Raw genomic sequence first — 15,209 nt, 5'->3', positions numbered from 1 at the left:
CACTCTCATAGTTCACTATTAAAGTAAAAATATTCACATGTATTCAGCGGAGTTTCATAACTTTATGCAAGCAAGCTATCACTATTCACTAGCAATTCTAGAATGCTCAACCCAGTCTGGTATTAGCTGCATCACTTGCAGGAGAATATGACATTGATTCACAAACAAGGCATAAGCGATTTCGTGTCTCGCCCACTTATGAAAATAACCAGACATATATTGTGATTTGCAAGGGCACTGCTTTACATTGCAATATATCTCTTACATCAACTTGCGTCACACTGCTTTACATTGCAATATATCTCTTACATCAACTTGCGTCGCACTGCTTTACATTGCAATATATCTCTTACATCAACTTGCGTCACACTGCTTTACATTGCAATATATCTCTTACATCAACTTGCGTCACACTGCTTTACATTGCAATATATCTCTTACATCAACTTGAGTCGCACTGCTTTACATTGCAATATATCTCTTACATCAACTTGCGTCGCACTGCTTTACATTGCAATATATCTCTTACATCAACTTGCGTCGCACTGCTTTACATTGCAATATATCTCTTACATCAACTTGCGTCACACTGCTTTACATTGCAATATATCTCTTACATCAACTTGCGTCACACTGCTTTACATTGCAATATATCTCTTACATCAACTTGCGTCACACTGCTTTACATTGCAATATATCTCTTACATCAACTTGCGTCACACTGCTTTACATTGCAATATATCTCTTACATCAACTTGAGTCGCACTGCTTTACATTGCAATATATCTCTTACATCAACTTGAGTCGCACTGCTTTACATTGCAATATATCTCTTACATCAACTTGAGTCGCACTGCTGTACATTGCAATATATCTCTTACATCAACTTGAGTCGCACTGCTTTACATTGCAATATATCTCTTACATCAACTTGAGTCGCACTGCTTTACATTGCAATATATCTCTTACATCAACTTGAGTCGCACTGCTTTACATTGCAATATATCTCTTACATCAACTTGCGTCACACTGCTTTACATTGCAATATATCTCTTACATCAACTTGCGTCACACTGCTTTACATTGCAATATATCTCTTACATCAACTTGAGTCGCACTGCTTTACATTGCAATATATCTCTTACATCAACTTGAGTCGCACTGCTTTACATTGCAATATATCTCTTACATCAACTTGAGTCGCACTGCTTTACATTGCAATATATCTCTTATATCAACTTGCGTCACACTGCTTTACATTGCAATATATCTCTTACATCAACTTGCGTCACACTGCTTTACATTGCAATATATCTCTTACATCAACTTGAGTCGCACTCCTGTACATTGCAATATATCTCTTACATCAACTTGCGTCACACTGCTTTACATTGCAATATATCTCTTACATCAACTTGAGTCGCACTGCTTTACATTGCAATATATCTCTTACATCAACTTGCGTCACACTGCTTTACATTGCAATATATCTCTTACATCAACTTGAGTCGCACTGCTTTACATTGCAATATATCTCTTACATCAACTTGCGTCACACTGCTTTACATTGCAATATATCTCTTACATCAACTTGCGTCACACTGCTTTACATTGCAATATATCTCTTACATCAACTTGAGTCGCACTGCTTTACATTGCAATATATCTCTTACATCAACTTGCGTCACACTGCTTTACATTGCAATATATCTCTTACATCAACTTGCGTCACACTGCTTTACATTGCAATATATCTCTTACATCAACTTGCGTCACACTGCTTTACATTGCAATATATCTCTTACATCAACTTGAGTCGCACTGCTTTACATTGCAATATATCTCTTACATCAACTTGAGTCGCACTGCTTTACATTGCAATATATCTCTTACATCAACTTGCGTCACACTGCTTTACATTGCAATATATCTCTTACATCAACTTGAGTCGCACTGCTTTCCATTGCAATATATCTCTTATATCAACTTGCGTCACACTGCTTTACATTGCAATATATCTCTTACATCAACTTGAGTCGCACTGCTTTACATTGCAATATATCTCTTATATCAACTTGCGTCACACTGCTTTACATTGCAATATATCTCTTACATCAACTTGCGTCACACTGCTTTACATTGCAATATATCTCTTATATCAACTTGAGTCGCACTGCTTTACATTGCAATATATCTCTTACATCAACTTGCGTCACACTGCTTTACATTGCAATATATCTCTTACATCAACTTGCGTCACACTGCTTTACATTGCAATATATCTCTTACATCAACTTGCGTCGCACTGCTTTACATTGCAATATATCTCTTACATCAACTTGCGTCACACTGCTTTACATTGCAATATATCTCTTACATCAACTTGCGTCACACTGCTTTACATTGCAATATATCTCTTACATCAACTTGAGTCGCACTGCTTTACATTGCAATATATCTCTTACATCAACTTGCGTCGCACTGCTTTACATTGCAATATATCTCTAAGATTTACCCTAAGATTTACCACAAATTGGTGGCGTGCGGTGATACGCACTCTGTTCACTTTTCTTGGAATGTGAGCTCTGGGAGAAGGGGGGCACTTTTCTTACAATGAAGAATGGTATTGTAACTCTTATTTTCTAATACCTTTTCCTACTAAATATCTATTTATCTCAGTTACTCATTTGATCTCTAACCTTAGTACAGATGGAATAACACACCGATAAATATTTACATAATTGAATAATGAATAAATTGCTATATTTGTCATCATGCATATTCTATATAAAGATAACGTAAACTGCATTTGTGTTTGTAATCCCAATGGTATTGCAAGTTTATTTCACTCATTTCTATATGTATACCTATTTGTAATTTAGTAAACCCAAATTGGAAAAAATCACCTTCACAGGACAATAAATATATTCAATTCAACCTATGATCTCTACATCCCCAAAATTGTTCAGTTCATTGTCACTCCAATATGGATACATAATCAAAATCCCTAAATGGTTCTTGAGTAGGCTTGGGAGCCAGCGCCAAGTACTCGAGTCTACCCGATTCTCAATGCCAGAGTCGGGGAGTCGACTCTAATCTCAGGAAACTCGAGTACCAAGCGGCGGCGGTTCTGAGATAAAGGGGCTCGAGTCTTTACCATGCTCTCTCATTCATGGACAAGAATCGGCCCAAGCGTCGACTCCCAGCGCCGAATCCAAGCACTGAGATAGAAAAAACATGGAATTTGGAGAATCATTTACTTCGAGCAGAGGACGAACTTTCTCTGCTTGGAGTTGGAGCCTGCAGTGTATGCCGTGTGCATGCATGGTATGAGGATGCATCGTGTGTGTTGTGTGTATTTCTGTGACTGTACAAAGCCAGTAGAGAGCACGTGCGTTGCGTTAAGCAACACTTGTGATTGTATCATCAAAGTTAGTGTATTGGGATTTGTGTGTGACTTGTGTGAGAAGTTTTTTTTTGGCTTTCATTCCAGAACCCCCTGCCCCACCATCATTTGCTCGCTAGTCTTAAATGAGAGTCTTGTCATATTGGAATATTGACCAGAAGTTAATAAAACATATTATTGTTCTGTCAGTAATAAAATTAGCGATTGAACTATGGATATTTCATTATGGATTTTCACTATGGATATTCATTCCAAACAATCATTTTTTTTAATGATGTATTCCACCTTAATCCAGTTTGCCATTTTCTTAAGTGACTGAAAACAAAGACTAGTCCCTTCATTCAGGGACATCAACCCTCCGCGAGTTGTTTACATAACTTTCTTTGTCTCCGCTAGTATTGCACAATCTTGAGAAGCACGTGTTTGGAAATCTGATATTCTTGCGGTGGGGGGGTTACAAGATTGCCGCCCTTTTCATTCTGTGTTGGGTTTGGGTGCTACATGGCCTCTGTGTTGAGAAATTAGGTCAGGGTAAATTAAATTGCAAAGAGAGGCTTTGGATGGCATTCATGATGGATAGTCTTTTTTTAAAAGGCATCATTTAAATAATTTCAACTTCATAACATTTGCAGGCTTGCAGGTATATTGTATGATAAAATTACTTTTCTCAGAATTGTACGAAAGTTGTACAAAACTTTGTACATTGTACATGTATTTGGACACGAATGCAGATCTTTCTTGATTAATTTGACAAATAATGGGCTAAAATACTAAACAGTAAACATACAGACCTCAAGTAAACCAAGTACCACACATTCAAACTTGGATTAAATCAAATCAGATATCAGTCAAGCACGGAAATCACTCTATCATCACAGCACTAAAAATTATAAACAATCACTTCAAGAAACAATTGCCAGGGTCAAACCACGGTCAAACATGTGCTTGCGTTGTGTCCTGTGTGTGTATAATGTTTGCAGTGAGTTGATCTTGTGATGATGGGGAGAGAATTTGTGTGTGTGGTTTTTATGTCTGCAGTGAGTTGGGTATGACTGGAAGAGAATGAAAGGACCAGGGAGTCTGGAGGAGAACCGAAGCGAGTGCACACTGAGATAGAGGTAAATAGTGTATACGGTAGGGGCATAATTGAGGCATTGTCTCGAAGCCCAATTTCGGCGTTGGGAGTCGACTCTCTTCGGAACCGACGCCTGGGGCAAGAATCGGAGTCGACTCTTGCCAAGACTAGAACCACCCAAGCCTATTCTTGAGTTATCACGAATACAAACAGAACGACCCAGAAACATTATGCATACGGTACCACCTATGGTAGGCGGAGGAAGAAAAAGAACCCACCGTTTTAATTCCTTGAACAATGGACAGCCCGGGTAATAAGTAATAATAACAACAACGTGCCTAGGAATAGATCATTTCTAGATAGATAATACTATTTAATGGTTATCCTTATTATTATCATTACAAAGAAATTGCACTTACCTTTGCTAAATTTCTTTTGACTTTAAGGCGTACCATCCCTGTGGTGGTTTTGAGAATGTTATAGACCTCATCCCGTGTCTTTCCTTCTAAATTGATATCATTGATCTGAGATACAATATCACCACTGTCAAGTCGACCGTCCTGAAAAATGAAATAAAACAAGCTGTATTAATCCTAAAAGGAGTGGGGGCCATGATGGCCCCCCTTGACGCTTCACCCGATATTTCCCAAATGCACAAACATAGTGCCGCAATATTTTAGGCCTTTTTCTTTTGAAGTCTCCCGCAACTTTTGGGACCAAATTCGCGACATACGTGACTTTTTACGAGACAACGTCATGCCCAAAATGGCTCAATTTTATACTTTGTGTACAAAGACTATGGGAGATAAAATTCATTAAAGGGTGATTATTTTTTTCGTTATAATAAGTCGCTTTAATTTAGGGTTTATTTCTGCTGCTGAATGGTCTAATAATTTCCATTGAAAAACAATGTAAAACAAAAGATATAGAGAAAAAATTTGCTTTCGCAATTTTTCTTTATGGAAACCTTTAAATTAGATTAAAAAGATGACGTCTGAGAAAAAAAATTGGAAGTGAATTTGGGTGTTTAATTTGCAAATGTTTTTCAGGAATAAATTTGCATATTTTATTCATAATAAATAACTAGAGTGTCTTTAGGCCGAGCACATATGCCCGCCTGTAACATGGAAAATCGAGTTACTGGTCAAGCAAGAGAAGTGATAGGTGACGACTTGACCTTTGTCCTAAAAATCAATAGGCCCCCTGGGATCCATGCTAGTATCATACACACCAAAATATATGAGCCTAGCTTAACTTAAACTGAAGTTATCATGTTCACAGGTAAAATGGAAGCATGTCACTGTGACCTTGACCTTTTGACCTCAAAATCAATTAGTCCAGGAAAGAAGAGGCATAACCTTGTTTTTTATAAATACAATATTTTTTGAAGGTTTCTTGTCAATTCAAGGGTGCTGATTACGAATCTGGATGATGCCACTCGTGTAACCTTGAGTATTTTCCGCAAATTGGCTAAATCCAATATGGCCGCCAAAATATGCAAATTACCCATGAAAATCGTAAAATTGTCCGCACATTGGCTATGAAATGCATGAAATTGTGGGGCAAGAGTGAAATACATCCTCAAAAATTAATTTTTGACAAAATATTGATTTTCCTGATATTCAAAATGGCCGCCATAGGCCCTTGTATACCTTGTTATGTACAATATGAACAGGGAAAACTAATTTTCACAAAAACGTTCTGTTCAGTTCAGTTCAATTTATTTTCCCAGCATTAAAAAAAAATGATATATATATACAAAATGTACAAGAATGACAAAATAGTATCAGAGAAAATTGGAAACTACAGAAAAGTTTATAAAAACTTGTGAGTAGTAGTTCCCAGTACATTGAATGCCATTAATATTGAATAAAAAGAAAAAAATGCACACACAGCATCAACAAACACCAGCAAACACACAGGGAGGGTGGGGCAGTAAATGTATGAGATTTAAGCAAGGAGAAATGAAACAAATTATTTTGCATATTCATTTATAAACATTCTTTTTAACTTAGATTTAAATGACGTAATTGTTGCTGAGTACTTAATTCCATCGGGGAGATTATTCCAAATACGTGGGCCATAATGTCTTAATGAATTAAGGAGAATTTGTGTTTTAACCTTGGGATAATGAAAATTATTACTTGAGCAAGTGTTGTGACAATGAACGGAATTGTTTATTAAAAACATACAGGATATATTAATAGGAATTATGTTATGAATAGTACAAAACATCACAGATGCTATCTGAATTTTATGCATATCATATATATTAAGGGTATTGAGATTACAAAATAAAGGTCATGAGGGAGCTCTGAAAGGGGAGTTGGTACATATTCTTAAAATTTTCTTTTGCAATTTATGAAGCGGTTCCAATTTCGTTATTCCAGCATTCGCCCAAATAATATTACAATATTGAGGATAGGGTAGGGAAAGACAGTTATATATCATAAATAATTCCTAAGTTTTCCTAAATAAGTTTAAAAAGAATACCAATATCTTTTTAGATTTTGTTGGCTAAAATAGAACGGTGGCTGTTGTATGACAGTGTATCATCTAAAGTGATACCGAGAAACTTGTTTTTTTTTTAACAATTCAAGAGGATTTGATTCATAAATATTTTAACATCTGAAATATCATGTTTAATATGTTCTTTACTAATATACATAACAGTTGTCTTTTCATAATTGATTACTAATTCATTAGCATGGAACCAGTTTATAATCTTAATTAATTCTTCATTTGTATTCTTAATAAGTAAATTAAAATCACAGTTGGACGGAACTAAATTTTTATCATCGGCAAAAAGGACAAAATGAAAAAAATGAGAAACATTACATAAATCATTGATATATATCAAGAATAAGAGCAGGCCCAGTGTGGAGCCCTGGGGACTCCACAATGGACCCTCTCATGATGAGAAACAGCATTATTTTAAACAGTATAATGAAAACGATCAGTTAAATAATCTTTAAACCATTCAAGGGCAATGCCACGAATACCAAAATGAAATAGTTTGCTAAGTAAAATATTGTGGTTGATAACATCAAAGGCTTTGCTTAAATCAAGAAAAATACCGATTGAATGTAGATTATTAGCCATATTATTTAGGAGATGATCATTAAGGTCGATAAGTGCAAGCTCACATGAGTAATTTTATCTAAAACCGTATTGTGAATTATTTAATAGATTATTTTTATCAATGTGCTGTATAAGCCTATTGTACATTAACTTTTCTAAGATTTTGGAAATACTAGGGAGTAAAGTAATAGGTCTATAATTTGAAAATATATGCAAGTCCCCTTTTTTAAATACTGGAATAATTTTCCCTATTTTCATGTCCTTTGGGACACTAAACAGCAAAAAATCGCAATGTATGAACAAAGTTATATATGCAAATCATCATTACTAACAAGATATATCATTTATTACGTCATATATGGGAACATTGCTGTATTTTGATATCTAAAATAGCCGCCACTGGCCCAAACAGTATTGCGTGCAATGGCAATGGGGGTCAACAAATTCACAAGAGAGATCATTAAAATGCTTATAATGAAGATTAAATGAGTGGAATACTGACTAAAAAAATAACTGGCAAAAAGAAGCTGCTGAAAACTGCTTATCTAATAAAAGAGAGCCAATTGAGTAAATTAGAAAGTCAAAAGGGGCCTAAGCTTTCGATCCTAGCAGAATTTTCGTCAAGGCAACACTAGAAACAAGGAGACAAAAGGGGCATTAGTGAGTAGAGAAGACCAATCAGGTTAGTGAAGGGGATGAAAGAAAAGGAGTAGCCAGACACAAAGGAGAATTAGTGTTATACCCTTTTCATAAACCTATCCTCCAATTAGCCGCCTAAGAGTAATGCGGATAATTCAATAAAAATTGCATTCACAAACTCCGAAAATAAGCCGCATTATTTTTACGAGCGCCCGTCGTCCTGAAAAAGGCGGATAATCGTCATGACAACTGGACACGCCCCCTCCGATGCGGTTGTGTTGGAAAAGGGTGAACTTGTGACCGCACCATGGCAATTATCCGTATTATTTGGAAATGCATTCATAAACTCAAAATCTTGTCCCGATGCTGCTATTATGCGGATAATAGCAGCATCAAAATAATGCGGATAACTCTTGTCCTCCTCCAATTTTACGACCAAATTATGCTGCTATTAGCCGCATAATTGGGTTTATGAAAGGGGTATAAGTAGGGCCAATGAAAGACCTCAAGCCAAGAGGAATTAAGGTAATGAGGCAGGCAACATCAAACAGGATCTGGAACAAAACAGTGATAGAGGGTATGAGGAAGATATGAATTACAAGAGAATTAGTGAGAGGTGGGTCAAACAGGTTACAAAGAAAGGCATAATGAACTGGTGCATAAGAGTGGGGAAAAAAGGAAAAGAATGGGGAACAACTGATCATGTGCAAAAGACATAAGTATATATGATAAAGCATTAAACAAACTATTATGCTTTTCACACTGCATTTCCTTAACCCCATACTATCCTTAACCCCGGACTATTCTTAACCTCATACTATCTTTTTTTTCGATTCACACTGTCTTCCTTAACCCCATACTATCTTTTTTTCGATTCAAACTGTCTTTCTTAACCCCATACTATCTGCTCAACCGTGGTTAATGCCTTAACCCCGGACTATCCCTCAGCTCATGAATACTGATGGTTTAACCACACAGAGCGTGATTAACGTGCAAATTCGACTTCTGTGATTGGTTAATGCTTAGCCACACTTTCCTTAGCCCTGTTTCTTTTCACACTGCATCTCTTAGCACCGCAAATGTGGTGCTAGCACCACAATAAGCCGGCTAACCCTGCTTTTTTGCAGGGCCAGATAGTACCGTACTATTTACCGTGCTAGCCCACTTTGCTAAAACGTAGTGTGAAAACGAAGTGGGCTAAGCTTAACCCCGGGAAATTGGTGGGGCTAGGACCCCCCCTTAGCCCCACCAATTTAGGACAAAAAGTACAGTGTGAAAAGCATATAAGAGAAGAAGGTAAATGTAAATATGTATCTATAAGTAATATGTATATAAATATATCCAAAAAATAAATGTATATGAAAAAATATAAATATACATATGGTGTAACTGATATTGTAATCTGCTAGGTTGTGGAGTTATGTGTCATTTAAAGGTTTGTGATGGACGGACGACATTTGGATCCCTAAGTCTCGCCTTCACCTCTGGTGGGCTAGGGAAAAACGAATATGTGGTAAATCTAAAAGAGGTGAGTGGAGAAAAAAAAAATATATTATGAAATATATGATAATCATTATATTGCCTGAATAAGGAAGGAAATTTGGAGCTGAGCTTGTATGAGATATGGGAGGAAAGTAGAGGAAGAAACTATAATGTAACTATTCAAAAGAGCTGAGGGGGAAAATTATATGTATATATAAATTGAAAGTGGATAGGAAAGAATAATCAGTCGTTCCCCTCTTGGATGTTCAGGCCATGAGGTTGGGTGGTGCGAAGTTGTCTCATCCACAACTTCTTTCTGCTAGTACGGACCGAGTCATGACGGGTACCTAAAGATTCGATGCCCTGTAGCATCATGTCAGTGATGGAGTGGTTGGGGAGGTTAAAATGGCGGCCATCTGGAGTGTCCAGCTTTGCTGTGTTGATGGTGGATCTGTGCCCGTAGAATCGTTTCTTGAGTGTGGTCTTGGTTTCCCCAATGTATTGTACCCTACAAACTCTGCAAGTGATGAGATATACAACATTAGTGGTAGTGCATGTGATGTTGCCCTTGATTTGGTGAGACAGGCTGGTAGAATTTTTCCCCTCAGCTCTTTTGAATAGTTACATTATAGTTTCTTCCTCTACTTTCCTCCCATATCTCATACAAGCTCAGCTCCAATTTTTCCTTCCTTATTCAGGCAATATAATGATTATTATATATTTTATATTATGGAGGAAATGGGGGAAAAAAATCACAAGAATGAGCACTAAAATGCATATATATGTGATAAATTAATTGGATACTGTCTAAAAACCTATTTTCTAACGAAATATATCATTCAGGTTTCAAGTTTGTGTTAAATACTGTATTTTGACTTTCAAAATGGCAGCCATCAACATAAACTGTAGGCCTATTATGTACAATGCAAAGTGGGAAACCAATATTCACAGGAGTAAGCACCATAAATGCACGTAATAGTGACCTATGAGTAAAATATTGTCTGAAAGCATAATTTTATTAAGATGTATCCTTTATTCTGCCAGTTAGGTGATAAATACCGTTTTATTTTTTAGTCAAAATGGCCGCTACAAGCCCTTACGGTATTATGCACAATATGAATGGAAACAAATCATTTCAACAGAATTTGGCTTTGCTTGGTCAAATGTTATGATATATAACATAATGAACAATAATTTTTTCTTCCCTACTACCTCTCTCTCCCTTTCTCCGTCTTTTTCTCCTTTTCCCAGTTTTTTTTTTGCCAGGCGATTGCAGGAGAGAGTTGGCTCCCCCCCCCCGTAGTTACGCCACTGTAGATAATACTGATAGAGCATATAGGGGCCATTTTGATTTTCATAATACATTATTTATCTCATGCATGACAAAAGATATGATATGGCTTGCTATAAAACATGTTGTCAGACAATTTTTTACTCGTAGATCACAATTACATGCATTTCATGTTTTTTTACTCGTGTGAAAATTAGTTGCTCCATTCGCATTGTACATGATGAATATAGGGGCTATGGCGGCCATTTTGAATTTCAAAATACAGCATTTATCACATAAATGACATATTGAAAATGATGTTTTTAGTCATTATTCCACTCGTTTATCTTAATGATATGCATTTTAGTGCTCAATCTTGTCATTTTTTTGGCCCCGGGCATTGCCATTGTACATAATACTCTTTGGGCCAGTGGCGGATATTTCAGACATCAAAATACAGCAATGTTCCCATATATGACATATAAAGGATATATCTCATTAGTAATGATCATTTGCATATATAACTTCGTTCAGACATCGCGAATTTTGCAGTTCAGTGCTCCTTTTTGTGAAAATTAGTTTTCCTTATTCATATTGTACATAATAGTGTATACAATGGCCTATGGCGGCCATTTTGAATATCAGGAAAATAAATATTTTGTCAAAAATTATTTCTTAAGGTTGTATTTCACTCCTGCCACACAATTTCATGCATTTCACAGCCAATGTGATCTATGATTTTCATGGGTAATTTGCATATTTTAGCGGCCATATTGGATTTTGCCAATTTGCGGAAAATGCTCAATGTTACTCGAGTGGCATCATCCAGATTCGTTATCAGCACCCTTGAATTGACAAGAAATCATCAAAAAATATTGTATATATAAAAAACAAGGTTTGGTCAATTTTCTATGGGGCCTATACAGGACTAATAGGATTCATGGGATCCATGCTAGTATCATACACACCAAATCATTTTAGACTAGGTTGAGTCAACTGAAGTTATCGTCATAATACCATAATACGTCCCATCTAGGGCCTAGGCGGGCGTATACATAACAATTATTTTCAGAATTTTTTTTGATAAAGCCTTATAGTTTGTGGTAAAGAATGTGTGTGCCAAAGTTTGGCGCGATCACGCAAACAGCGGCCGAGATCAGAAGGAGGGCCATCATGCCCCCCCCCTTCCCCAATACATCTCAAATAGCCCAGTCCTGTTAAGGTTAACTGAATGAATGTTGCATACCTCATTTTGGGGTTTACCTTCTGAATTAATATCATTGATCTGCATATATACAAATCTTGCTAAAAACATGTAATTGGGAGCCCCTGAAAGCTAAAAAAAACTTGTGGGGGCACCACCATGATACAATTAATTACAAATAAATATAACACATAAAGAAAGAGTAAAAAACAAATAACAACATTGAAATACAGTGCAAAGACACTGGACTAATGCAAACAAACAAATGAAAAATAATAATTATAATTCATAGTGTTCTATTCACAGTATGCTATTCAATACCTAATTTGGCAAGATTTTCATATTGAAAGAATTGGAGCCCAGGCTATGAAAGGCCAATAGCCTCTGCTGGCTCCCCCATATTCTTTGTATTTATATTATGTCATATGTTGTATATTGATTGCATTTTATGTTTTTATGAGAATTGAAATTTAATTAAATGTCCAAGTTAAACAAAATTAAGTTTGCGGAGTACACCAGGGGCGGTATTCTGAAAACCGTGCTAGCACAAATACCGTGTTAGCTCACACATTTGGTATTCTGAAAATCGTGTTAGCATGGAAAACATGCGGCATAAGGGGTAGCACCGCACATGACCATGAAATACACAGTGCGCAACCCCTCTACGTGGTGTTAGGGTGGAAGATAACAAAACTTTGGTCTTCTGAAAATGGTGTTGGCCAAAAAAAATTTCAAAGATAACACAAAAATTTAACACTGCGTTAAGGAAGGGATTAAGTTGGGGAAGGCAATGGCTGCACTTTTAGCTAAAAACACAAACGTCTAAAATACATGCATATAACTATCGTCTTTCATTTTTCCAGCTTTATTTTCCTTCTATACCTTAATTATTATTATTATTATTTGTTTGGCATCACCTGTGCCTGGGAGGCAAAAAGCGAACTGAATCACTATGACCCACAGGTCTCTCCTCACGATATAACTGATTGGGGGAATGCAGGTGGACCACTGCACCAGGGTTTCCCCCTACTCTTATACGAATAGTGCAGTGGGTTCTTAACGTACAAAGTTTGTGACTCTCTTCTACAGGGAGCCTCCATTTAACGTCCTATCCAAGGGATGGAGTGTTTTCCATTGTAACATAGCCTGCATCTATGAAACATGGGAGAGACGTTTACACACAACGCACTGGCTTCAGTCATCCGCCCGAGGTGGACTCGAACCCACGATCTTTGGTTCGACGGGCAGATGCGTTACCGACTGAGCCAACACCGCTCTCTTCCTGTAAAAATACCCTTTAAATGAATCTCCAACTTGGATTATTTAAAAATCGTTGTTTATTTGCTCACAAATTGTTTATTTGGTTACTTTTTACCATATCGTTAAAAAAAAGTTGCATGTTGGATAATACTTCTAAGTCAAGTTTAATGATTCTTAGAGTGTTTTTCATGCTTTAAATTTTGATTCACATATTAAATAGATATGCCCCCCCCCCGATATTTTCATAGGGTGATCGCCCCCTCCACAATCGATCAAAGCCTCTGTCACCAGTTATAATTTTGTACCTATGCTGTCTCAAATAATCCATTCTTAATTGCCACAATCACTCCTCCCCACGTCTCTATCTAGCTCTAACATTTCTGTATACGCTGACAATCATTGATGCCACATTGCAGGATTTGTGTCATCATGCGCGCACTCATTTCTTTCCCCTTAACATTCTGCCCAATCTTTGGTGAACCTCATAAACCTCTACCAGATGGAAGGAAAAAAATCCAAATCGGTAAATATATAAAGAAGAAGCATTTTTTGTGAATTTTGAAAAATGTGCATAAATTAGCATATTTACTGAGTTTCAAAATTCTGTGTAGAAGTTTTGAATCCCCCACCTAGTGCTATCATAAAAAGCAAACAGAATTAAAATCGGACTTGAAATGACGACGAAGAAGCAGTTTGAAATTGTGGACAGACGACTGACGCCACGGCATAAGCTCATCTGGCACTTCGGGTCGGATGAGCTAAAAACTAAATAGGGTTGAACAAAGTTTGCGATGTTATGGAATGACTCTAAGCTAACCTGTTCTGCTGCTCCTCCAGGTACAATGGTCTTTACAACCACTCCAATACCATGTGATCCTACCAGACCAAAACCTAGACCACGCCCAGTATTCTGAAGCTCAATGTTGATGAATTCATAGTTAGGCTGATCCCTACCTGATGCAGATGGATTGGACTATTAAGAGACAGAACCAAAATGTTACATTAAAAAATGTTTCAATGAAATATAATAAGGCAGAACACATAGAAAACTGCTGAGATTTGTCAGTATTTACTATTCAATCAGTTTACAGTAGACTGCTGAGATTTGTCAATATTTATTATTCAGTCAAGTTTTTGATAAGCATACATCTCATTCAATACAAATCGCAACAGCTATAAATGTTTACAGCATATGGAATAGAATTGTGTATAAAAGTTTGCAATGATACAGTCACATTCGCGGTGGCTCAAATGATATTCTATAAAAACTTACCTCTGTAATAATTGGCAAATTACTATTCTGAAAGAATAATCATTATAAAATGTGATTGAACTTTCATGTCATCTCACACTTACACCCTAACAAATCACGGTCCAGAAAGAAGGCAAGGTGGTGTTTGAACTATGGTATACGTTGATGAAGCAATTGCATTGCTCAGGATATTTTTCTTTTAATCTCCATGGGAGTATACAAAGAAGAAATGGATGTTTCAAAAGAATTTTACCTCAGTCTGGAGAAATAAGGGCAAGATTATGAGATGAAATGATTCATGTCCAACAAGTACAACTACAATCTCTCCTCTCATAACTACGAGCAAAGCTTTAGCCTTTATTATAATAACCTTAGCATGTATTCGTTTCATGGGCACTCTGTCTTGAATGGTGGTGTATTACTTATAGCTGACAGGCGATATAAAACGCATTAGCATATTTCTATTATTCTATATTGAATTTGAATGCACTGAAAACGGATCTTTTGATCGTTTCAATGTCATATTGATTGAGGTTATGT

General features: G+C 36.5%; 1 protein-coding gene across 2 annotated transcripts in view; it reads right to left on the bottom strand.

Moving 5' to 3' along the window:
* Nucleotides 1-15,209, bottom strand: part of LOC121419443 (midasin-like) — a 142,468-nt gene that overhangs the window by 88,728 nt on the left and 38,531 nt on the right. For both annotated transcript variants that reach the window (XM_041613920.1, XM_041613921.1), the window contains exons 6-7: nucleotides 14,235-14,390; nucleotides 4,901-5,041 (exon numbers count right to left, since the gene is read on the bottom strand). In XM_041613920.1, the coding sequence (XP_041469854.1) occupies nucleotides 4,901-5,041; nucleotides 14,235-14,390 (297 nt within the window). The remainder of the gene's footprint in view (nucleotides 1-4,900; nucleotides 5,042-14,234; nucleotides 14,391-15,209) is intronic.

The sequence above is a fragment of the Lytechinus variegatus genome, chromosome 7, assembly GCF_018143015.1.
Source record: "Lytechinus variegatus isolate NC3 chromosome 7, Lvar_3.0, whole genome shotgun sequence".
Taxonomy (NCBI): domain Eukaryota; kingdom Metazoa; phylum Echinodermata; class Echinoidea; order Temnopleuroida; family Toxopneustidae; genus Lytechinus; species Lytechinus variegatus.
Note: the sequence above shows the minus strand (reverse complement) of the source record. Positions and strands in the feature narration are given on the sequence as shown.